This window comes from Neoarius graeffei, chromosome 24 (assembly GCF_027579695.1).
Source record: "Neoarius graeffei isolate fNeoGra1 chromosome 24, fNeoGra1.pri, whole genome shotgun sequence".
NCBI lineage: Eukaryota > Metazoa > Chordata > Actinopteri > Siluriformes > Ariidae > Neoarius > Neoarius graeffei.
Window position 1 is genome coordinate 7638132 of NC_083592.1, and position 25315 is coordinate 7663446.

At 42.0% G+C, this 25315-nt stretch overlaps 1 protein-coding gene across 1 annotated transcript in view; it reads right to left on the reverse strand.

The window, feature by feature from the left end:
• Nucleotides 1–2467: 2467 nt before the first annotated feature.
• LOC132872842 (class I histocompatibility antigen, Non-RT1.A alpha-1 chain-like) overlaps nt 2468–25315 on the reverse strand; it is a 66321-nt gene continuing 43473 nt past the window's right edge. The window contains exons 2-7 of the mRNA XM_060907938.1: nt 22522–22785; nt 14040–14315; nt 8221–8532; nt 7999–8115; nt 7763–7789; nt 2468–7663 (exon numbers count right to left, since the gene is read on the reverse strand). Coding sequence (XP_060763921.1) covers nt 7614–7663; nt 7763–7789; nt 7999–8115; nt 8221–8532; nt 14040–14315; nt 22522–22785 — 1046 coding nt within the window. The 3' untranslated portion in view covers nt 2468–7613. The remainder of the gene's footprint in view (nt 7664–7762; nt 7790–7998; nt 8116–8220; nt 8533–14039; nt 14316–22521; nt 22786–25315) is intronic.

Genomic DNA, 25315 nt, shown 5'->3' on the forward strand with positions numbered 1-25315 from the left:
ATTTGCGGGACGCATAAATTCGGCTTCAAATGCTGTACGCGCTATGCGGGACAGGTGGTCACCCTACCTCTGGCTCTCTCTCCACCTCTGGCTCTCTCTCCTTTTTCATAATCTTCATCTTCCTTACTCTATGTTGCTTTTTGCCAACAGGGGCAAAAAAGGACATAATGTCCTTCTTGCTCCTTTGCATGATGATAGCCTACAGTAGGCCTATACTAAAAAGTAAACGGAGAGGAATGTAGCCTCTACATATCACAAGGCCATTCAAGTTTTACAAGAAGGTTAAACACTGTCGGTTATTTTACCCATTTCCCAAAAATATCAAGTTAGGCTACTTATTGCTGTGCAACGCACTTTTAAGAAAGCGCAATAAAACGGATTTATTATTGTAGTGAACAACAACAGTAAAACACGGATATGTGCAAACACTGACGTTACGAAATTGAATAATTTTCCTTACCTTCGCCTCTTTGCAGTAGCCTAGTCCTTGCAGGGCTGCAGCTGTTATCTCTCACGTCCGAAGTTTGCAATTCGCGCTGCTGCTGGTCTTTCTGCTGCAGGTAACAGTGTGCGTGCAGCGCTTTAAGGAGTCCGTGTAGAACACTCAGTCATGTCAGTTCCGATCTTCAAGCCAGCGCACGTCGAAATTAATAAAACTTATTATCTGTTCAGCACAGGGGCCACAACAGGGGCCAGGAGCAATTTTAAAGGGGCACTGGCCCCCTCTGGCCCCCGTTTAAAACCGCCTATGAACCCCCCCCCACAAACAAAACACCAGAATGCAGGGGGACAAGTGAATATCAAACTGAATACAAAATTCCTCACTTACTGCGTGGTGTGCGGAAAAACTTTGCCGTCAACCCCCCTCCCCCCCAAAAAAAACCTCTCACTCCAAGGAATTGTGAAAAGTTGGCAGCCCTGGGGAACAAACATGAGGTGATACAGAGGCCAAATTCCCTTAGTCATCCATAAACATGGGAAAGAGAAGAGAACACACAAACCAAATGAAGTGTGTTGACCTTCATAAGTCAGAATGTTTTTTTTTTTTTTTAAATATCTCCTCACCTGAAAATGTCCCTTTCTATTGCTCAAGCAAAAATAAAAAAGTGGACACCAACTGGAACTGCTACAAACTTGCCTGGAAGAGAACCCAAGTTTATTTTGCCCCATGTACAGTGAGAAGGGCAAAGAGAGGCAAAAATAAATAAAATCACCAAGGATCACTGTTGATGAATTACAAGAAAAAAGTAAAATCTTGGGGTTTCCAAGTCTCCAAAACCACCATCAGACTCCACCTCCATACCAACAGATTATTTGGAAGATTTGCCAGAAAAAAGCCTTTTCTGTCAGTTAACCGCAAACTTAAGCACCTGAAGTTTGGGAAACGCAACTACAACTTTGACTGGAACCGTGTTCTCCGGTCTGATAGAACAAAACTGGAGCTTTTTGGCAATAAACACGCAAGGTGAGTTTGGTGTAAAAAGGAGGATAGCTCTAATGAAAAGAAACCAATCCCAACTGTAAAATGTGGTGAAGGTTCTGTAATGTTTTGGGTCTGTTTTTCCTCCAAAGGCCTGGAAACCTTGAATATGGCATCATGGACTCCATGAAATAGCAGGACATTTTAAATCAGAATCTGGCTCCTCTGTCAGGAAACTAAAATTGGGTCGTCACTGGATCTTCCAGCAGGACAATGAAAAAAACTGTTCACTGAACACAGAATCAAGCTTCTGCCATGAACATCTCAGTCCCCTGAGCTGAACCCCAGTGAAAACCTGTGGGCGGAGCTGAAGAGGAGAGAGCACGAGAGAGGGCTGAGTACTCTGGATGATCTGGAGAGATTGGGGAAAGAGGAATGGTCTCAGATGCCCTGTTCTGTGTCTCCAACCTTATAAAATGTTACCGGAGAGACTCAGTGCTGTTTTACAGGCAAAGGAGGTTGTAGAAAGTATTAAATGCAGGGGTGCCAATAATAGTGGCACGTGCTTTTATTGAAAATAATTATTTCTTGACGAGGGAATTGTTTTTCTCTGAATAAATTTTAGTCAAAAAGGTTGGATTTTTCTAATTTTTTTCAGTGTGAGATGAAGCAACTTCGCCAAAAGGTGGATTTTTTTTGTAACCTTTTTTTTTTAAACAAATCTTTACCGGGGTGCCAATAATTGTGGAGGGCACCGTATCTGTCAAATAAATTGGTGACAGTAAAATGTGTGGATCTGTGAATCAGGTTTGTGCTCCACCTGCCCCTGTGGACGAGCCCCACTGTCTCCTGGTAAACAGCAACGTGCTGGATGTGGAAGGAAACATGAAGATGTAGGTCTGGGGAAAGAGTGAAGTGTTGCATCTGTGGAGGTCAGTATAGTCCTGTAGTACTGGATATGGAGGAGAGCAGGAAGGAGAATCCTGACAAAATCACAACCAGCAGACAAAATCCTCAACCCAAATAACAGCCACACAAACACCAGCACAGAGTAAATAAAGATTTATTCATGGACTGACAAAATAGCATTTATAGCTTTGTGATAGAGGTAGTTAAAGGAGAACTGAAGGCAAATTTTTTTATCATCAAAATTCTATTTCTCATTTTATTAAATATAGGAATGCATTTTGGATAGCCATTTTCCATCCATCGGTTATCTGTAACCGCTTATCCTGTGTAGGGTCACAGGCGAGCTGGAGCCTGTCCCAGCTGACTATGGGTGAGAGGCGGGGTACACCCTGGACAAGTTGCCAGGTCATTGCAGGGCTGGCATATAGAGACACACAACCATTCACACGCACATTTCACACCTACGGTCAATTTAGAGCCGCCAATTAGCCTAACCTGCATGTCTTTGGACTGTGGGGGAAACCGGAGCACCTGGAGGAAACCCATGCAGACAGAACATGCAAACTCCGCACAGAAAGGCCCTCGCCGGCCACGGGGCTCGAATCCAGACCTTCTTGCTGTGAGGCGACAGTGCTAACCACTACACCACTATGCCACTCTTGATGGCCATTTTGTCACTGCTATAGCAAGTTATGAGTGTTTGAAATATGTCAAAGCAATGGCCGTAAATGAGATTCATCGAGACCTGTGCGAGACATCGTAGGACGGAAGAAAAACATACAGCGGAAATCAAAATAACCAACATCTGCCAATGTTCCCTGTGTCTGAAATCACTCACTCGTTCACTACTCCCTATATAGGGAATTACTATATAGTGAGCTCATTGGTAAAATGAAAAAACACTTTTGGACACTAGTCCGTCGAGCTGGTATTTACGTCATTACTGTCACATGACTAAAACATGCCAGATCAGTCTGCTGGTGGGTTTACAAAATAAAGTTATTACAAAATAGGGCGGCACGGTGGTGTAGTGTTTAGCACGGTCGCCTCACAGCAAGAAGGTTCCGGGTTTGAACCCAGTGGCTGGCGAGGGCCTTTCTGTGTGGAGTTTGCATGTTCTCCCCGTGTCTGCGTGGGTTTCCTTCGGGTGCTCCGGTTTCCCCCGCAATCCAAAGACATGCAGTTAGGTTGACGTGGGGCGGCCTTGGGCTGAGGTGCCCTTGAGCAAGGTACCGAACCCCTGACTGCTCCCCGGGCGCTCTGGTGTGGCTGCCTACTGTTCTGGGTGTGTGCGTGCGTGTGTTCACTGCTTTAGATGGGTTAAATGCAGAGGATGAATTTCACTGTGCTTGAAGTGTGCATGTGATGAATAAAGGTTTCTTCTTCTAAACACATGTATTTTTGTGAAAAATACATATTGTACTGGAGCGCATTTCCCACATTAACAAATACAAAATACCTGCATCCTTCAGTTTTTTTTTTTAAATCAAGGCTGAATACTTATTTTGCCACCGCCTTTTATTAAATCAAATCTGAGACTTGATTTTTTTCAGCACAACCGCAATGCATGATGGGATATATTGCTTTGGTTAGTGACCATCGGTTGTACACTACTTTTCATGATGCACTGTGGGATACTTTGAGTGCACTATATACGGTGTAAATAAGCCTCACTACAAAATGGCTCCTCACTATATAGTGCCCTATATAGTGAGTAGGGAGTGATTTCAGACACAGAGCAACATCTGCCAATGTTGTCAAAAGACACGCGTGCTCGCTTTCAAATGCTGATGTAATTAAGTTGGAAGTTTTGTTCTGATAGCAATCAGGAAAGTTTGAAAAAAAGTCGGCAGTAATCGTCATTTAAACTTGTTTTTGTGCAATATTTTGTTTGGAAAACAGTTTTCAAAATGGCGGCACTGACACGTCACATTTCGAAGTCTCGCACAAGTCTCGTGAAGATCGCGCGGATAAGCGACGCCTGCCATGGACCAAATGAACTAAATTCAACACGGCTAAAAACCGAATAGACCAATAAGTGTCATATTTAATTGCAATTAGTTGCCAATACAAGTCAAGATATAAGGTTACTAAAACCGAAAACATAATTGAACACATTACAGTGGTCGAAATATTTTTTTCCAGTGTTCTGCAATATTGCAGAATGTCAAAATTTTGTTCTGCAATTTGGAAATATTTTCTGCAAATACACAAGCCTCCACACTACACCCTTCTCAACCTAATAATGCCTATATTAACATCATATCTAGCTTTACAACTCATAGCATTACTGTAATTCTTTATTCTCTCACTATTTTTAATTTCAGTCTTCACAGATCCTTCTCTGCAGCAAAGTTATCATTCCATGATACCGCCACAGGTCTTTCATCCCCCTCACCCTGACACTACGGGCTACTACAACTTGAAGTCTACCAACTAATTCATAAATGTACTAGTTATCACACGCACACATCATCCTTCCACACAACATACTAATAAAGGCATCACCACAATAAAAAATAGAACACAGCTGTTCTTCAAGAATCAAAACATTCATTTTCATGTTACACGTCGTTACATTTTGTCAAGTTTAAGTTTCTAGCTTGAACAATAGATTGTTACCCAAAATGCACTTCATTCAGTGTTTGCATCTGCAACCTGTAGTTTTAAATTGAAAGCAAGGTTTCAATTCTACACTCAGGGCTGTGAAATTGTAAATAAGAAATCCGAGGAAAAGGGGGGGGGGGGGGGGGGGGGGTCTGGGGCCCGCAGGGCCCCAGACACCAAGCCATTTTAGGTGTTATATGGTGTATTCTGAGCATTTCCTGCAAGTAAAAAATTTCTCAACAAGTAAATATTTGACTAGTCTTGGTCTTCATTTTGCCATATAAAATACCTATCAACAGTTTTCTCTTTTAAAATGAAAGATCCATGTAAAATACCTTGAAATATCTAATAAGTGCCTATGTATTTTATCTCTTAATCAAAATAAAAGTAAAAACAAAATGTGTAAATAACAATTTAAAGAAATGTTAATAAAAGAAAACTTTGATGGGCCTTTCAAAATGACTTTGTGAAAAATCATGCTCAATATTTAAGTGAGAGATACCTGTTGTCTTCCAAATTACACTTAATTCTTGTATTATGTCCTGGCTTTTTCCAAGAATCTCTCACAATGTCTCTTGTCTACAGAGCAAAAGTTTAAAAAAAAACTAATGTTTCTTATCTAATATATTATTTACATCTTTTCTTTTACTTCTGGCTCCTTCTATTCCTCTTTGCATCACTCCCAGCTATTTCTTTCAATTCATCTTTCAGTAAGGCTATTAGTTATTAGTTCTATAGTATTTGCATTCCTCTATTAAAGCTATTTACAAAATGTTCATAGTCTGTCAAACAGCATCTAATGAAAGTCTTTTAATTTTCTTTTCTTTAACACCATCTCTTTCAGTTTTGCAAACTTGTTCTTTTTCATCTTTTCCTTCAGTCTGTCTGTGTGTTCTTTTCTAGCCCTCTTTGCATCTCTCTCAAACACCTCCTTAGCTTCCTTTTTGATGGCATCTTAACTATGTCTGATCTTACACCCTGCCCCTGCCTGTGCCCTCTGCTGCTTAAGTCTTGCCTTCTCTGCTTTCTCATCATTGTAGGCCTTGTAAGATGTCCTAAGATTTTGGCATAACTTACTGTCAACTGCATCATGAAGAAAGTCCTTCTTCTTGACTAGAAAGCGAATTTCCAAGACAGGAAAGACAGAAGTTGGCGCGAATGCTGCAAAGCATTCGTTGCAATGTTGTAAAAATAGGAAGTATTGTAATGTCGTTCGTCGGTAAAATTCACATACGCGGTGCCAGGTCATGCTATTTTTAGCTCTGTCATGCACTCCTGAGTCGCAGTCAAGACGTGTTCCATGCTCAGCTGGCATAAAACTCCGCGAGTCCGGCTGTATTGAGCCGCTGGTCTCGTGCAAGGCGATTAAAACCGACTAGACCCCCCACCCCCCCCAATGATTTTTAATGTAAAAATAGACGTTTTGTGAAGATGATATTTTTCGCGACAGAATCCGCGGAATTCCGTGAAAATTTCACAGCCCTGTACACTCTGTTACATCTTACGATGATGCAAAGAATTGATACCATTAAGGAATAAAACCCAACTGACCATGATCATGTGCATGATCTTCGCAGAAAGTTCCCTCTATTTCTGGGTCACCATGATCGCGACTTTCTCTCTGTCGGCCTCGCTTGACTGCGATGTACCCGCCACAGCAATCCAACTATAACAGCAACCGTCTTCATTTTTGTCACGCTCGCGGACGCGTGATCTGTCGCTGTTGGAGTCACGCTGGCTGCTGGTTTTGCCGAGATACGACAAAATCGTCCTTGTTTTCTTGGCGTTTTTGCCGGACTCATGCCCCGAAGAAACAATCCTCTTCTTGGGAGCCATGTTTGTTGTGCCGCATTGAATTCTGGGAGATGCATAGCGGAAACTGCCGAACACTGCTGAGGTAGTTGTCGGGTCCTCCCATTACGCAAATATTGCTCAACTTTGACCTGGAAAACGCCGTCAGGTTCGCACGGCGCAGGTTTCAGTTTTACTTACAGCGCCGCTAGTTTGCTAAATTGAGAACCATTGAATCCTGAGCCTGATTTTTTCATTCTGCAATCTTGAAAATCATTCTGCAAAATGCAGACGGGTATTTCGAACACTGCGTTAAGAAATAAAGCAAGTTTTTAAAAAATGACTTCAGTTCCCCTTTAAGTGTTCAGCGCCAACTGTTAGAATCTCAATTCTTTTTACAGTTTTTACAAAATACAGGATAGCAGAGTAATATTTACAGTAAAGTAATATTTACAGTAGAGTAACATTTACAAAGGCTTCCACAAAAAAAAGGAAGAATACAAGCAGGAAATCTGAAGTTTTTAAGAGCTACAGGATGTTATTACAGGACTTTTGTTTTTATAACATTTTTCTTCATCTCCCTATAAAATACAGATATAAAAGACTCGACTGCAGTGTTGTACACTGCAGTCCAGTTGTGGCAGTAAGAGAAGAAGCAGAAGCATGGCTGCACCTCCTCACCCGTGAAAGAGGAGAAAAACAGGGAGAGAAATATTTCCGCACAATCTTATAGCTGGACATTAAACTGCACTTGACAGTGGAGACAAATATCAGCTCTGATCTGAGATTTAATGTGAGCTCAGGCTTTTCTGCTGGATTTTCACTCCACACACATTTTTATTCCATATTTCACTGTAAACATCATCATGTCTTACTCTCTCTCTCTTCAGCAGGAAGAAACAGTTGATTTTTTGGAGGAAGAATCTCCTTCAGAGGCTGTAAAACATTCAAATCCGTCACAAAGTGAACTAAACACTGCTAATAAATAATGTAGTGGTTTTAAACATCATTTATGGATCATAAAGGTTCACTTACAGGGTCTGGGGGGAACAGGTCTGAATCCTGAAACACAGATGATGGACAGACAGTTATTATAAAATCTCAGTGCTGTGTTTGGCTTCATGAGATAATGAGTTCATATCAGTTTATTGTCTCGTCTAATTTATTAATGAAGATTAAAAATATGCAAAATATTCATCAAATCCTCTCAGAATGAGAAAGTGTAAATCTGTTCTCTGAAAACTTCACATCTGCCTCCTTCCTCCTCTCACCAGAGTTCCTCTTCTTCCAGAGGACAACAGCAGCGACAACAGCGAAGAGAGTGACGACGACCACACCAATGACGACTCCAATCTGTCTTCTACCTGACACTTGATCTGTTCTTTCACCTGTTAAATGAACACAGTCTTTATTCTCTGCTGCAGCAATAAATCAGCTTTTACCCTCTAAATGTGTAGTTTTATTCTCTGCTGCAGCAGTAAATCAGCTTTTACCATCTAAATGCGTAGTTTTAATAGGACCTTTCGGTACTTCTCGGACTATGTTCTCCTCCCCCAAGCTGCTGTGCTGAACCACGCAGGTGTATTTGTGTTTCTGCAGCTCTTCAGCTGGGACTTTCAGAATGCTCCTCTTCTGGAAGCTTCCATCCTGGTTGGGTAACGTCTCATTGAGCTCCACGTCCTCAATCACATCCTCTCCGTCCTTCTGCCAGGTGATATTCAGGGCTTTGGGGAAGAAACCTGTAGCGAGACACACCACCTCTGGAGAAGGAGAGTGTTTGTGGAAGACTGACGCCTCGGGACGAACTGCAGAGACACAAATTTAAAGAAAATTGAAGCTCAATTGTTATTTATCATGTGATAAACATTTTCTGGCTGCATGAATGATTAAGCTGGAGGTATAAACATTAGAGTGCAGTATTTCTCCTGTAGTCCAGTGGTCATTAACCTGCTGCTCGCGATGTCCCGGTCGATCTTGGAGATATTTTTAGATCACAACACATTTTACAATTAAAAAAAAAAAAACACATGCAGTGTTCAAATATTCACAGGTTGGTCCAGTTTGAATTCTGCTACATATTTAATTAGTGCTGTGCATCTCTATGGGCAGGGAGGAGCACAAGGACAAAATAATTCTGGCTGATTATGATGATGAATTTTTGCAGATAACTGTTTCCGGCTGCGTCACATCAACCTGCTGCTAAGCTCCGTAGCTAATGTTAACTACAGCTGTGTTCTGTCACTGAGCAAACTCCGTTCAGGAAACCATGGCCGAGCAATGAAAGAAGGTGTGAATACATCATTACCGTTCTGAATGGGAAAACGAACTTGCTTTTACAGGAGTGAAAGAAAAGACGGCCTGCCATTACATCACTTACCATCTGAAATTCAAGGATTCATTCCCACCCAAAAGTGAAATAGGAGAGAAAAGAATTCAAGAGTTACAACTGGTTTTAAAGCCCAGCCATCACTTTTCACAAAACCCACCAGGAGAGCTAAAGCTGCTACTGAGGAGTCATTCCGTGTTCTCCATCTCCTGGCCAAGCACAAGACGCCCCTTCACCACAGTGAGATTTTTAAAAGAAGCCACGACAGTCACATTATTCACAGACTTTAAAAACTAATACACTTTGTCCAGCAGCGGGAATGAGAAGAGTGGAGTTGTTATCCGAGGACATTTCTCGATCACTAAAAGGTGAAACTGACTGCTGTCCACGAATTAACAGTGAAAACTGCAGGAAATCAGTGTGAGTGAGTGCAAATGGGAAGGTGTGTGTTATTATTGTGTATCACGTAAAGATAGTGACACAATGCAAAGTAAAATGGGATTTTCAATGTAAGCACATGCATTAGTGTCAAAAATAAATTAAAAACATCATTTTGTCATTTAATTGTCTTCATATTGGTATTTTGTGACCAAAATTAAAGTTAACGCACTAACAGGGAAAAAGAAAAGAAATGACACTTTAGCTTTCATTTTCTTCATAAAATGGAAACTGGGTGCCAACATTAAAATTAATATTTGAATGCATACTTTGTCTTTCCTTTTTCCTGTGCGAGACATCGTAGGATGGAAGTAAAACATACAGCAGAAATCAAAGTGACCAACATCTGCCAACGTTGTCAAAAGACACGCGCGCCCTCTTTCGAATGCTGATGTGATCAAGCTGGAAGTTGTTTGTTTTGATAGCAATCAGGAAAGTTTGAAAAAAAAAAGTAGGCAGTAATCGTCATTTAAACTTGTTTTTGTGCAATATTTCATTTGGAAAACAGTTTTCAAAATGGCGGCACTGACACCTGGCTGACACGTCACATTTTGAAGTCTCGCACAAGTCTCGTGAAGATCGCGCGGATAAGCGACGCCTGCCGTGGACCAAACGAACTAAATTCAACACGGCTAAAAACCGAATAGGCCAATAAGTATAATATTTAATTGCAATTAGTTGCCAATATGAGTCACGATATAAAGTTACCAAAACCGAAAATGTAATTGAACACATTAAGAAATAAAGCAAGTTTAAAAATGACTTCAGTTCCCCTTTAAACAATGTGGAGGACGGAAGTGCAGCGAACAGCAGCATGTGAGAGATCGCTCAGGAATTAATGACTTCAGCAGAATGTCAGGATTATTAGCGTGCTTGCTCGGCTGCTGTGTGTTTGCCAAAGGCAAGCACACCATTGTTGTTCTTAAGTTTACTTATTCTGCCTTATTCCGACACGGTTTTTGGATCCACTACTCCTCCTAGGCCGTTCGAGATAGAGACACCGTTCCAACTCTGAGACGTCTGGCCCGAAGTGATGATGTGTGCCTGAATACAGCTTTTGGATCAACGCGCCCATTCTCTTGTTCTTGTCATTCTTCTTTTGTTTTTCCCCCCATAGAGAATGAATAGGGCTCATGAATTGAATCGTCCTACTCGGACATGCTCCATCGCAGATGCACCAAACCTCATGTGATACTTCAAGCCAACTTCCCCGACACATACATGCGATCGGTTCTGACCCACACTATCTTTCCTTTCTTTTTGCTCATCCTTTTTTCCTCCATAGGCTTGCATTGATTTTTGGCCCCATTGGAAATGAATGGTGTTTCAGGAGAAAAACTTTCACTCTCCATCAGTTTTTTTAACCAAGTGACCAAACTTCAAGAAACTTCACTTGATGCCTCAGGCCAAGTCCCCGCACAGATCCATCCCCTCATCTGAGACCTGCACTCGTCTTTTCCTTGGTTTTCACGCATCTCTTTTTACCTCCATAGGCTTCCATTGATTTTTGGCCCCATTCAAATGAATGGAGTTTTGCTCAGTAACACTTCACCACACATCCACCAAACTTCATACGGCACCTCAGGCCAAATCACCATCACACACATGATATCGGTTCTGACCCGCACTCGGCTTTCTCTTGCCTTTCATCCGTCCAGTTTTTCTCCATTTTGCCGCTAATCAATGGAAGCTTGACTGAGTCATTCCTCCCTTCCCCCATAGGTGATGATGCATTTGGCAAGAATCTGTTGAGACTTTGACAGCAAATCAACTTCAACTCAATGGCCACTTTATTAGGAATACTTACACGCGCACACACGATAGCAATTAACATACAAGCATTCACATGTTACCATGCTACCTGTTAGCATGTTACCCATTATGATATCATGCCTGCTGTTAGCGTGCGAGTTGTTAGCATGTTCACCATTAGCATGTTATCATGAGAACTGTTAACATGTTAGGATTAGCATGGTAGCATGCAGAGTTCGCATGTTTGCTGTTAGCAAGTTCGCCTGAGCATGTTAGCATGCTAACTGTTAGCATATTAGCATGTCACCCTCAATGTGTTAGCATGCTAAAAGTTAACATACTAGCCATTAGCATGTTAGCCTGTTAGCATATTAGCTTAAAGTGTTAGAATTTTAACAAATAGCATGTTAATCATTAGCAAGTTAGAATGCTAGCTGTTACCATGTAATCTATTAGCATGTTGGTATGCTAGCTTTTAGCATGCTAGCTGTTCTGCTACAGCTCAGCAAGCACACATTGCATTTTCTCTGTGGAAATGCAGTCTAGTTATTATAGTTACACTTGTGTTAAAAAAAAAAAAATAGCAGGACAACATCAGTAACCTGATGAACCACTGTTATTAGTAATACTGATATTTCTGCCTGGCAAATCATTTCCTTGTAGATGTAATAGTGTAATAGAAAAACAACAGACCCAACCGTTATGACATGCACGCTGCTTATTCTGAGTAACTGACTCATTCACTGAATTCACTGTTCAAAATAATAGCAGTGTGGAGTTTAATAATTATAATAAAAGGCCATTAATTGTCCTTTATTAAGGAAGAAGGGAAGTAAATGTTTCACACGCTGTTATAAAATACATTTCGTTCTGAATTGCTCAGTAAAATGGACCGTTCCAAACACTGATTGGAGGAACAATGTACGGTAATTTGATTAAAAAGCTGATTGGAGAGGGGGAAACGTACAAAGAAGTGCAGTAAAGTATAGGATGCTCAGCAAAAATTCTCAAATGCTTTAAAGTGGCAACAAAAACCCGAAACATGCAGAAGAAAACAAGCAACCACTGTTAAAACGGATTGAAGAACAGTCAGAATTGCACAGAATCAGCCAATCATCACCTCCAGAAAGATCAAAGATGATCTAAAATGACCTGTAAGTGCTGTTACAGTCAGAAGACGTTTGATCGAAGCTCAGCTATCAGCAAGAAGCTCCTGTAACGCATCGTTGTTGAAAAAATACCATGTATAGAATTAGTTAAAATTTGCCAAGGAACACATCGACGGGCCCAAAGAGAAATGGCGTAACATCCTGTGCACTGATGAGAGTAAAACTGTTCTTTTCAGGTCGAGTGGTCATGGACAGTACGTCAGACGAACCCCGGGTTCTGAATTCAAGCCACAGTACACTGAAGCACGGTGGCGCAAAAATCATGGTATGGGGATGTTTTTCACACTACGGTGTTGGACCTATTGATCGTATACCAGGGATCATGGATCAGTCTGAATACATCACAGTACTTGAAGAGATTATGTTGCCGTATGCCGAAGAGGAAATGCCCCTGAAATGGGTGTTTCAACAAGACAACGACCCCAAACACACGAATAAACGAGTAACATCTTGGTTCCAGACAAAATGGATTGAGGTAATGGAGTGGCAGCTCAATCCCCAGACCTCAACCCCACTGAAAACCTGTGGGGTGCCATTAAAAATGCAGTTTCTGAAGCAAAACCCAAAAATTCACAGGAACTGTGACATGTAGTTCGTTCATCCTGAGCTGAAATACCTGCTGATAGGCACCAGATGTTGGTTGATTCAGTGCAACGCAGAAATGCAGCAGTTATCAAAAACAATGTTTATGCAGCTAAATATGAGTTCAGTTTGAGTTTGAAGAGAAAAAAATGTCGACACTGCTATTTTTTTGGACAGATCCTTTTCTTTCCGTCCTGGAACTGATTTGGATTTGAATGTGTAATGTTTTCACTAGTGGGCAGCATAGCAGTGCAGTGGTTAGCACTGTCGCCTCACAGCAAGAAGGTTCTGGGTTCGAGCCCCATGGCCGGCGAGGGCCTTTCTGTGCGGGGTTTGCATGTTCTCCCCGTGTCCGCGTGGGTTTCCTCCGGGTGCTCCGGTTTCCCCCACAGTCCAAAGACATGCAGGTTAGGTTAACTGGTGACTCTAAATTGAGCGTAGGTGTGAATGTGAGTGTGAATGGTTGTCTGTGTCTATGTGTCAGCCCTGTGATGACCTGGCGACTTGTCCAGGGTGTACCCCGCCTTTTGCCCGTAGTCAGCTGGGATAGGCTCCAGCTCTTCCGTGACCCTGCACAGGATAAGCGGCTACAGATAACGGATGGATGGATGTTTCCACTACATTTGAAATGTGGAAATAAAGGCTATTCAAAATATTTCACTTTATTTACTTTAACGCACTTCTATTTATTTGAACACAACTGTAAGTCCAGAAAGGCCACGAGTTAATTCTTTAAATGTTCTGATTTATTGTTAATTTTGACACTAATGTTGAACGCTTTAATGGAAAATTTAAATGCAAGTGGCATTTTATCATTTCATTGTGGGACCATCTTTGTGCACACATATGGGAAAAGAAAAATACAAACCCCAGTTCCCATTTATTTTACTTTTGGCATTTAAAAAAAAAAACAAAAAAACAAAAACAAAAAAACCTCGTAGTGCATTATCAGTGTGTTATTAGTATATGCACAATGTGTGTGTAATAAGCTGCGTGTTTGTCTATCAGCTGCAGTTACAGTAACAGAGCAGATCACACACTTTACCTTTCCTCTCCAGAGTCTCTCTGCCGTAAGACACAAACTTCTTTAACCAATAAATACAGTCATCCTCCAGGTAGCTCTTGCAGTGTTTAGCTTTAGCGTCTGTAGGATCCCACTTCTTTATAAAGATTCCAGCTTGAGGATTCGCTTCAGTCAAGGTTCCAGTTTTCAGATCCAGACTCATGAAATCTTCTCCGTCATAACCGTACAGATCATATCCTGTAGTGGTGCCGTCACCATCAAGCTTACAGCTGTACATCCTCTGGAGTGTATGAATTCCTACACACACACACACACACGTAATGAAGTGAGGTCAGATGAGCTGACTTTCCTTCTACACTCTCTAAAGCCTTGGTCACAACCGGCCATACGTGCTCCTACGGCCGGTCTACGTGCAAAAAACGCAAGAAACGCACGGAGGGCGCGCACGTGTGACGTGCTGATTTTCGAGCCTTAGACCGGCCGCAGAGGTTCTTTGTCATGTCAAACAAACTCTACGGGCGCTTACGTTTTTTTTCAGGTTGCAAGACAAACTTACGGCCAACGTGCGTCTTTCTCCATGAACAAAAAAAAAAAAAAACGCAGCGATTTGGGAAACGCCAAAAATCGCACGGCCAAAAAATCGTACGTCCGGTTGTGACCCAGGCTTATTCAAACTGCTGCACTGCATTTTTCTACTCGTCCTTTTTACATTTTGTCCTTTGTAGTAGAACAAGGTTATTGTCAGTAAAAGAATATTTAATAATGTGTGTTTTGTGTCCTTCTACACTGCATGGATTCACAGCTCTGTGTGTAAAGTAAAAACACATTCGGATCGTTTTAATCTGTGGCCCAAACTGTATAATGGACACTCAGTAGTTTGCCTAAATAGAAAAAACATTAAAAGTGTAGAGAGAAGCTCTTTAGTGTGAGAGTCTGCGGTTTGAGACAAAGCCCAAGGGTTTGTGACTCTGATGATATAATGATCTGCTGCTGTTTAATCGATGTTACAGAACCACTGTGTACTACTGAGAATACCAGTGTTGTTTTCATTAACGATGACAATGATTTCGTTAACGCACCTTTTTTTCATGACTAAAACGAGACAGTGACGAGGTAAACATAACTCTTTGATCACGAAAACATGACGAGACGTATCTGTCGTTTTCGTTGACTAGACGAGACGAAAATGTTAGTGGGTTGGCTATAGGACTATCAAAATGCATGGCGTTTCCTCCAACGGTGTCCACCAAATGCTGAAAATATCAGCAATGCACCAGCATCCTGTCCTTGTTTGGTCACGCCCACCACCGGGCATGTCCGGGCACAGTGAACACCAGGGCAGCCACACACAGTTCATGGACCATGGCGGCGGCAATGCCAGCACAAGGGCTTGGTGGGCAGAAAAGACGTGATGATTTATGGACATACTTTACACATAATCCAGCAGAAAATAAAACGGAATGCCTTGCAGTGGGAGACAGAGGTACACGCTGTGGCTATAAACTACGTGGCAAGAATACGACCAACCTCAAGAGGCATCTAAAGCTCACCATGCTGCTATTTCTGCGACAGTAAGTTAACGTTACCATAAGTCCTTAACAGATCATGTATATGTTTGCTAGCTTTGGTTAATGTCACTCAGCAATCGGGCTGTGATGAATTTCCTATGAAGTTTTCCAAAACACCGCGACCTGGCGAAAATGAATGGGACTGCTAGCTTCATGCTAAAGTTGGCTTGGTTAAGCTAACTTAAATTCAATTAACATGAGTAAAATGTAGCCCAGGCTGTAAAGTGGCATAATTTTGTTAAGACTATCCCCTTAAAATAATCCATTTTATTTGTGGAAAAAAGCAAACAAAAAAACAATTCATTGAAAAAGTCATTGAGCAGTCATTAAAATTCTAAAAGCAATTCATCTTATTTTGAAATAAATAATTCATTGAAATTGGTTATATGCACTAAAAACTATTGAAAAGTGTTTAAAATGGAGAAAAAGAAAAAAAAAAAGAGTTGCTGCAGAGGGCTACGTAGAACGATCTTCCCAAATAGCCAATTAGTGCACCTCGTGCGCCCCAGGTGATCAACCTCGTAGGTTAAATCCAGTCGTCGCTTCCTGTTTTGCGGTCATGTTTACGGTTGCTGCCTCGTGCATTGTCTGATCCAAACGCAGATAAAACCTGTTTTCATCCACGGGGTAAGACCTGAAAATAAATGTTTTAAACTGAGTTGGAATAATTCTTAATGATGTTAAACACTGGTTGACCGGTATATTGTTAATATTTAAACTTTATAGAGCAGTGTGAGACCGGACGATTTCTGCCGATCAGGCAAGGGTAATTGCTGGAATGCTCATTCCTAAACTGATCACTCGGTGAGTGGGAAAAAAAAAAAAACCCAAACACACTAAGGTGGGGTTTACATTAGACCGTATCAGCGGATCATCAGATTAACGTTTTTAAAACGATTAGCGTGCACACAGCAACACCAATACACGATTCGCGTGCACACAGCAACGCCAATACACGGATACGCTCGGCTCTGCAGGCATCCTGCGCTCCAAATCACTCCGCCCTGAACAGCGAGTGCCCTCTGGAGGGTGCGCACTCCGGCCCTGCGCAGCTCACAGAGCGCGCGAGTGAAGCACACGAGCAGTGATTCGGGACTGAGCCGCTGTGTGTGTGATCTCGGTGCATATCGGGCATGCGCGTCACTTACCACTTGCAAGTGGAAGGATGGCAAGCCTAAAGACAATCATAACTACACAATGGGCAGTATTTGCATCAGTATTTGCAGTATTTTCGTACTTTTATACTCTTTAATGAAAGGTGATACAAGGCGGAAGTCCACGCCGTTTTTCAGCAGTCGCGTCACATGACCAACGCCAGCGAATCAGGAAGGTGGATGTCACAGTGACGTTGTCCAATGACGACGCCAGCTAGAGCTCAGCACAGCGTATCCGCGTATTCTCAATGTTTACACAGCACCGGACCAGACACGATCTGGATTGAATACGTGGACCCTGGCGGATTCCCGTTTCCCGGTGTTTTAATGTAAACGGACAGTGCATCCGCGAAGAAAACGAGACAGATACGGTCTAATGTAAACTTGGCCTAACTTGTTTGGTTGATTTGTAAAGCATCTGAAAGTTATGTTAATCGGCGCAGCAGCCATGAAGAAGGTGCTAATGGTGCTATAGCTGCCTGAGGCTACATCCACACGACAACGGCAACGAGATGTTATTTAAAACTATATCGCGTCCAAATGGGCAACGATCAGTAAAATATCAGGTCCATATGGCAACGCAACGCTTGCTGAAAACGATGCAATACACATGCCACACCTCTCGGGGCGCTGTAAGACGGTCCCTTCGGAGACACCAGGACAATAGAAGTAGTAAGGACGCATGCGCATAAACTATTATGCGCGAGACTTCATATTAGCCACAAAGTCAGGAAAATCTGTTTGTAAAATTACAATATAATGACCAAATACAATGAAAAGTATTTTTCCAGTCTCACCTGTGAAAGGTAATCCCATGTGATCTCGTTTGGACGGTAAACCTGTTGGTACAGTTAAACGCAGCTAATCTTTATTCTCCGCTTTGACCTATCCAATATGGCGGCGAGGATGACGTATGATTCTACGCGGAAGGCGGCATCTTTAATGGTCCGGAATAAATTGAATGATACACGTTGATGGATTAATTTGCTCCTCTACGCCCTTTTTGAGGAATGTATTGTTGGACTTAAATCAACATCTGAAGAGGTGAGATCGCTCCTTTTTTTCCCTATTTTTGCTGGTGGGATTGACTCTGCCCTAAGGACAGAGTCTCTCTCTATCTCTCTCTCTCACTTTGCACCATTACACAATAAATATTCACAGTGAAAATATTTTGTAAGCGCGTTTCATGAACCAAGTTATAGGATTTGTTGACAACTCGCATCGCATCGCAATGAGAAGATCATTGGCACTACTGGTGTTAAGAATCAGACCATTTCATAAATGAATATTTTGCTGTAGAGCTGCAGTGTTTGTACAATTGCATGTTTTTGCTTCACTATTACTGTCACTATTCTGCTTCTTGCATTACTACTGTGAACTAACACTGAACATAATAATAATAATAATAATAATAATAATATCCAAGCTCGTGTTTCACTCTCACTAGTGCTCTGTAAGGCTTTTTCCTGGTGATATTCGTTACACTTCTACCCGGCGTGAAGCACTCACAGTCATGTGGTTGTGACGTCATCGTAAACAAATCTGTTCTACTCATCCAGACAACTTCACAACGGCAACGTTGCCAGATCTTTCCACTCTGGAACCCGTTCTCAAAAAGATTGCATTTTGGGCACCCAAAACGCCGGTGCCGTGTGGACGCCAGGCCTAAACGATAAGCAATTGTATCGGAGTCACCTGAATCCGTTGCCGTGTGGACAGGGCCTGAGACTGTGTTGTGATGATTAATGGGCCATTGACCTGAACTTAGCAGCTTAGGCCAAGTTTACATTAGACCGTATCTGTCTCGTTTTCTTCGCGGATGCACTGTCCGTTTACATTAAAACGCCTGGAAACGCCGGGAAACGGGAATCCGCCAGGGTCCACGTATTCAATCCAGATCGTGTCTGGTCCGGTGCTGTGTAAACATTGAGAATACGCGGATACGCTGTGCTGAGCTCTAGCTGGCGTCGTCATTGGACAACGTCACTGTGACATCCACCTTCCTGATTCGCTGGCGTTGGTCATGTGACGCGACTGCTGAAAAACGGCGCGGACTTCCGCCTTGTATCACCTTTCATTAAAGAGTATAAAAGTACGAAAATACTGCAAATACTGATGCAAATACTGCCCATTGTGTAGTTATGATTGTCTTTAGGCTTGCCATCCTTCCACTTGCAAGTGGTAAGTGACGCGCATGCCCGATATGCACCGAGATCACACACACAGCGGCTCAGTCCCGAATCACTGCTCGTGTGCTTCACTCGCGCGCTCTGTGAGCTGCGCAGGGCCGGAGTGCGCACCCTCCAGAGGGCACTCGCTGTTCAGGGCGGAGTGATTTGGAGCGCAGGATGCCTGCAGAGCTGAGCGTATCCGTGTATTGGCGTTGCTGTGTGCACGCAAATCGTGTATTGGCGTTGCTGTGTGCACGCTAATCGTTTAAAAAACGTTAATCTGATGATCCGCTGATACGGTCTAATGTAAACCCCACCTTAGCTTGTTGGGGTCACATCTAAGGTGGTGTTTACATTAGACCGTATCCGTCTCGTTGTCGTTGCGGATGCACTGTCCGTTCACATTAAAACGCCGGGAAACGACTCCACAGGCGGAACAACTTGAATCCGCCAGGGCCCACGTATTCAACCCAGTTCGTATCTGATCCGGTGCTGTGTAAACATTGAGATACGAGGAAACGCAGTGCTGAGCTCTAGCTGACGTTGTCATTGGACAACGTCACTGTGACATCCACCTTTCTGATTTGCTGGCGTTGTTCATGCCACGTTGGTCATGTGACGCAACTGCTGAAAAACGGCACGGACTTCACTTCCTGCTATTGTTTCCGCCTTGTATCACCTTTTTGTTTTTCATTAAAGAGTATAAAAGTATGAATATAATGCTTTGCCATTCTTAATGTTGTTCATGGTAAGATGCAAATACTGCCCATTGTGTAGTTATGATTGTCTTTAGGCTTGCCATCCTTCCACTTGCAAGTGGTGAGTGACTTGCGCATGCCCGATATGCACTGGGATCTCACACACAGCGGCTCAGTCCCGAATCACTGCTCGTGCACTTCACTCGCGCGCTCTGTGAGCTGCGCAGGGCCAGAGTGCGCACCCTCCAGAGGGCACTCGCTGTTCAGGGCGGAGTGATTTGGAGCGCAGCCGCTGAGTAGGAAGCGCTGAGCCGCACTGACACATTTCAACTTACGTGCCGTCTAATTAGTCACGTGATTAGCGTATCCGCGTATTGGCGTTGCTGTGTGCACGCGAATCGTTTTAGAAACGTTAATCTGATGATCCGCTGATACGGTCTAATGTAAACACCACCTAAATCATTTCAGTGTTGTTTATTATTTACTAAGGAATATTTTTCTAAGCTGTTGTTCATTGCATATGTTGAAAAAAAATAAGATATTGGTGAGACTGCTTGATGAAAGTGTGTGCTTGTGGTACTTAAAGAGGTAAATATTTAGTGCAGTTTCTCATTGTTACCGGTGCAAGGAGAGACAATTAAGCACATTAGGCCTTAATGCCTCTAGCTACCATGGGGTTTCTGAATTTAATGCAGTTTTCTACCAAATTAAAGGCTACTATGCAATATATATATTTTTTATAATTTTGAAAAATTATATTTTCTTTGTTACTAATGTAACAAACTATTTCAGCTCTTGAAAACAGTTAATGTAACTACAGTACTTGAATATAAAAAAAGCACTTTGAATGTATTTATAGTTTCGCAACTACAAATTAATACTTGAACTCTTGAACTAAAGATAGATTTGATTTTTGTTGTACAACTAAACCTTTTGAGAGCATGATTTAAACCAGTTAATGCAAATGAGTATTATTGATTGGTGATAACATGCTATTTGGATCTGCTTTGACCTCTCTTGCCCCTTTTCCACCAAAGCAGTTCCAGAGCTGGTTCGGGGCCAGTGCTTAGTTTGGAACTGGGTTTTGTGTTTCCACTGACAAAGAACTGGCTCTGGGGCCAGAAAAAACTGGTTCCAGGCTAGCACCAACTCTCTGCTGGGCCAGAGGAAAGAACCGCTTACGTCAGCGGGGGGCGGAGTTGTTAAGACCAACAACAACAAGACCGCGAAAGATCGCCATTTTTAAGCGACGAGAAGCAGCAGCTGTACAAACGCCAAGTCATCCATTATTATTGTTGTTGCTGCTACTGCTTCTTCTGTGTTGTTTTTGCTTCGATATTCGCGCCAAGGTTTATGCAAACGTAGCGACGTAACTGACATATACAGCGACGTAATGACGTGGCTTCCCTTAGAACCGCGAGCTATGGAAAAGCAAACTGGTTCTCAGCTGGCTCGCAAGTTGAACGAGTTGTGAACCAGCACCAGCACTGGCCCCGAACAAGCCCTGGAACTGATTTGGTGGAAAAGGAGTATCTGTAGGTCAGGTTTTTCTCTGTGACTTTATTTGATGAGGTCCCAGCCACGGTCCATCGTCTATCGGGGAGTTTCCAGCTGGGTTCATGTGAGGTTTCCAGAGATCCAGAGAGATTGTTTCTAGAGTCCATGATCCATAGATTCCCAGTGTGAGCTGGGTGGCGAGCCACATTGAAACCACCGGTATTGAACTGAGAGTGGTGAAGGATTCCTTCATTCCCCCTTCCTCACGGACTGTGTGGTAGGACAGAATACACATACACTGATACACTTGACATGGATCTGAAGAAAAAGGGCCCCAACGCTAACTTTGGGACAGAGGGTTTTATTTTGCCGGCTTTATTATTTTAGTTGTTATTTTTCATTGAATGCCTTGCAACAAACTGTGTATTTTTATTGTGTTATTGGTTATTAATAACAAGTGGCCACACAAAAAAACCCCTCAAACCACTGTTGCCCATGTCTTTTGAATACTCAACAACAAAGGCTCTCACAAGTTCATAGTCTTCTATTACTGGTCCATCTATTAACATTTACTATTACTTACCTGTGCTCTGTTATTACATCGTAACAAGGGTTACAAAAACTTGTCCTGCAGGGATTTTTGGTGGGACAGCAACTGAATGCTTTGTCATATATTGACCCATATTTGAGTTACTGTGAAACATACGGGGGGAATGTAGCTTTTCACACCTGTTGCTGTGCCTTAAATGAGCAGCAGCACACCTGGCTACTCTAACATTAGCAGCATGTTTAGCCATCATATTTACATTAACGGACAGCGTGGTCATCTTCTAGTTGTGTGTTCATCATGACATGTTTGTGCTCTATCAGCGCATTGCGACATGTTAAACAGAGGCAGAAACACTCTACAGCGTTTCTGTAGAGCGCGTGCACTAGGCAGCGTTTCTGTCGAGAATATGTTATGCACAACCTGTCAACCTTGATTACAATTTCCTATCTCTGTATTGGCCTAATTTAATGTTTTAAAGTAATTATTTTTTCGACTAAAATGAATGACTAAAACTGGACCAAAACTGCCAAGGATGGAATTGACTAAAATGTGACTAAAACTAATAAGCATTTCGTCCAAAAGACTAAGACTAAAACTAAATCAAAAATGGCTGCCAAAAACACTGGAGAATACAGAACGTTATTTTGCACATCAGTATTGTTCTGTGTTCGTTTGTGGATTCACAATAAATCCTGAGATAATGTCAGAAAGGAAACTGTATTTCTGTGTTACTTTAACAGGTTTATTACACAGAGCTGTTTCACCAGCTTATTAAACTGCCATTGAGTGAGTGAGTGAGTGAGTGAGTGAGTGAGTGAGTGAGTGTGCACACTAGTTATAAAAGCTCAGTGTGGTTCACCCTCACCTTGAGTCTGATTAAAACTCTGAATTATGTTAACCAGTCTGTCTCTGAATCTGTCATCTTCTTCCCGCATACGTTTTGTCTCCCTGTTCCAGTAATCTGGATCATCAGCGCTGATCTTCTGTGCCAACTCTGTCTTTGGGATCATCTCCTTGATGTTGGTGTCATAGAACACAAACTGCTCTCCATCCACCAGACCAACAGCAGTGAATTCTGTGAAATTTATTCCTCCGACAGCAGTGTACTGGTATTGCAGAGTGTGTGAGCCTGTAAAAGGGTAAATAGTTTCAGTAACTCATCACAGATGAAGTAAAACGATAAAGATGCATACATTCAGCAAAATTCAGAACGATGTCACCAAAATCCCCACTGACTGACTGAGTTAATAAGGCCACCTAATACACACACACACACACGTAAATAACATTTCAGTTTCCTATTTAAAAAAAAAAATAATAATAATAATAAAAAAAAGTGGCATCAGCTGATTACATCACCATGGCAAATCTAAAATATCACCTATCACACAAACACACTTTCTCCCTCTCTGAGATAACACATGGAAGTAAATAACCGATTTCAGTTTCCAATTTAAAAAACAAACAAACAAAAAACCACACTTGACATCAGCAGATCACATCACCATGCAACTCGAAAATATCACATTTCCTTTGCAAAATTACAAACAGAGGAGCTGTAACACGGGAGAACATGTAAACTCCGTACAGAAAGGCCCCAGTCGACCGGCAGGTTCGAACCCAACACCTTCTTGCTGTGAAGCGACAGTGATAAAAGGAGAAACCGCAGCTTCTTTTCACACTTTCTATTTTCACAATTTTTTCTGGAAGCAAATGTTCTCACATGCACCACTTACCATATTGTTACTTTCTGGTTTTGCGAGAAAAAAAAAAAAATCAAATCAGAAAAATGTGTGCACGCACAAGAATTTAATTTTTATAACTCTGCAAATCGAGCACTAAACACCAACAGAATCACAAGTGTTCGGTCTGTACAGCCTCATGTTAGTGTTCATATATAATTTCACATGTGTCGTATCTATCAGTTGATCACTATGTTTATATATACACACTGTGTACACACACACACACACACACACACACACACACACACACACACACACTGCCTGGCCAATAAATAAATCACTTTTTGGATTTAAATAAGCAAATACCCAAGAACCAGTGATTGTGTTTCAGCTGTAACAATTGTTGTAATAATAATTATAATTGTTAATACAAATGTAATAATAAATTATTAAATTTGTATTAACAATTATAATTAATACAATTATAATTATAATACAAATTTAATAATAATTTATTATTAAATTTGTATTAACAATTATAATCATTACAACAATTGTTAAGCAATTTATTGTTATATAAAAGTACTTTACACATCTTTCAATGAATTTATTTTATAATCATAATTTATTTATTTAATATACATGTATTTATCAAAAGTGAGGTGATGGGTACAGGAGGTTTTTGCATGACCCAATAAAAATAACTTCAAAAAAGTAATATATGAGTAAAAGTTCACCAAATGCAACATCAGGAAAGCAGAAATTTTGAAAACACTTTCACAGGCATAACCCTAGTGCACATCGAAAAAAAAATCTTGTCAACCTCTAGCTAGCTGGAGTATTCTTGTGTAAACTTCAAACTTTGAAATCCACCATGGTTTTTTTTTTTGTTTTGTTTTTTTTTTTTAAATCAAGTGAGATCTGAAAATGGATTTGCGCCAATGGCCAACCGGGTAGCTGCCAGAGCTGATGGAGGTATTGAAGGTGCTGAGTGGTTTGGGTGGATCAGCAGAGCAGTGTGTAACGGTGCTGAGTGTTTTGTGGAGGTGTCGCGCTGTAATAGGAGCCAGAGACGATTTTGTAGTAGCCACGCAGCGGAGGAGATCGAGTGACTGACAGAGAGCGCACATATACAGTTGTGTTCAAATAAACAGCAGCGCATTAAAAAAGTGAATAAAGTGAAAATGTTTTTAATAGGGCGGCACGGTGGTGTAGTGGTTAGCACTGTCGCCTCACAGCAAGAAGGTTCTGGGTTCGAGCCCAGTAGCCAACGGGGGCCTTTCTGTGCGGAGTTTGCATGTTCTCCCCGCGGGTTTCCTCCAGGTGCTCCAGTTTCCCCCCACAGTCCAAAAGACATGCAGGTTCGGCTACTTGGTGGCTCTGAATTGATCATAGGTGTGAATATGAGTGTGAATGGTTGTTTGTCTCCATTACCCCTTTTCCACCAAATCAGTTCCAGGGCTGGTTCGGGGCCAGTGCTGGTGCACAACTCATTCAACTTGCGAGCCAGCTGAGAACCAGTTTGCTTTTCCATAGCTCGCGGTGCTAAGGGAAGCCACGTCATTACATCGCTGTATATGTCAGTTACGTCGCTACATTTGCATAAACCTTGGCGTGAATATCGAAGCAAAAACACGGAAGCAGCAGCAACAACAATAATAATAATAAATGACTTCGCGTTTGTACAGCTGCTGCTTCTCATCGCTTAAAAATGGTGATCTTTCATGGTCTTGTTATTGTTGTTGGTCTTAACAACTCTGCCCCCCCGGCTGATGTAAGCGGTTCTTTCCTCTGGCCCAGCAGAGTTGGTGCTAGCCTGGAACCGGTTTTTCTGGCCCCAGAGCCAGTTCTTTGTCAGTGGAAACAGAAAACCCGGTTCCAAACTAAACACTGGCCCCGAACCAGCCCTGGAACTGCTTTGGTGGAAAAGGGGCATATGTGTCGGCCCTGCAATGATCTGGCAACTTGTCCAGG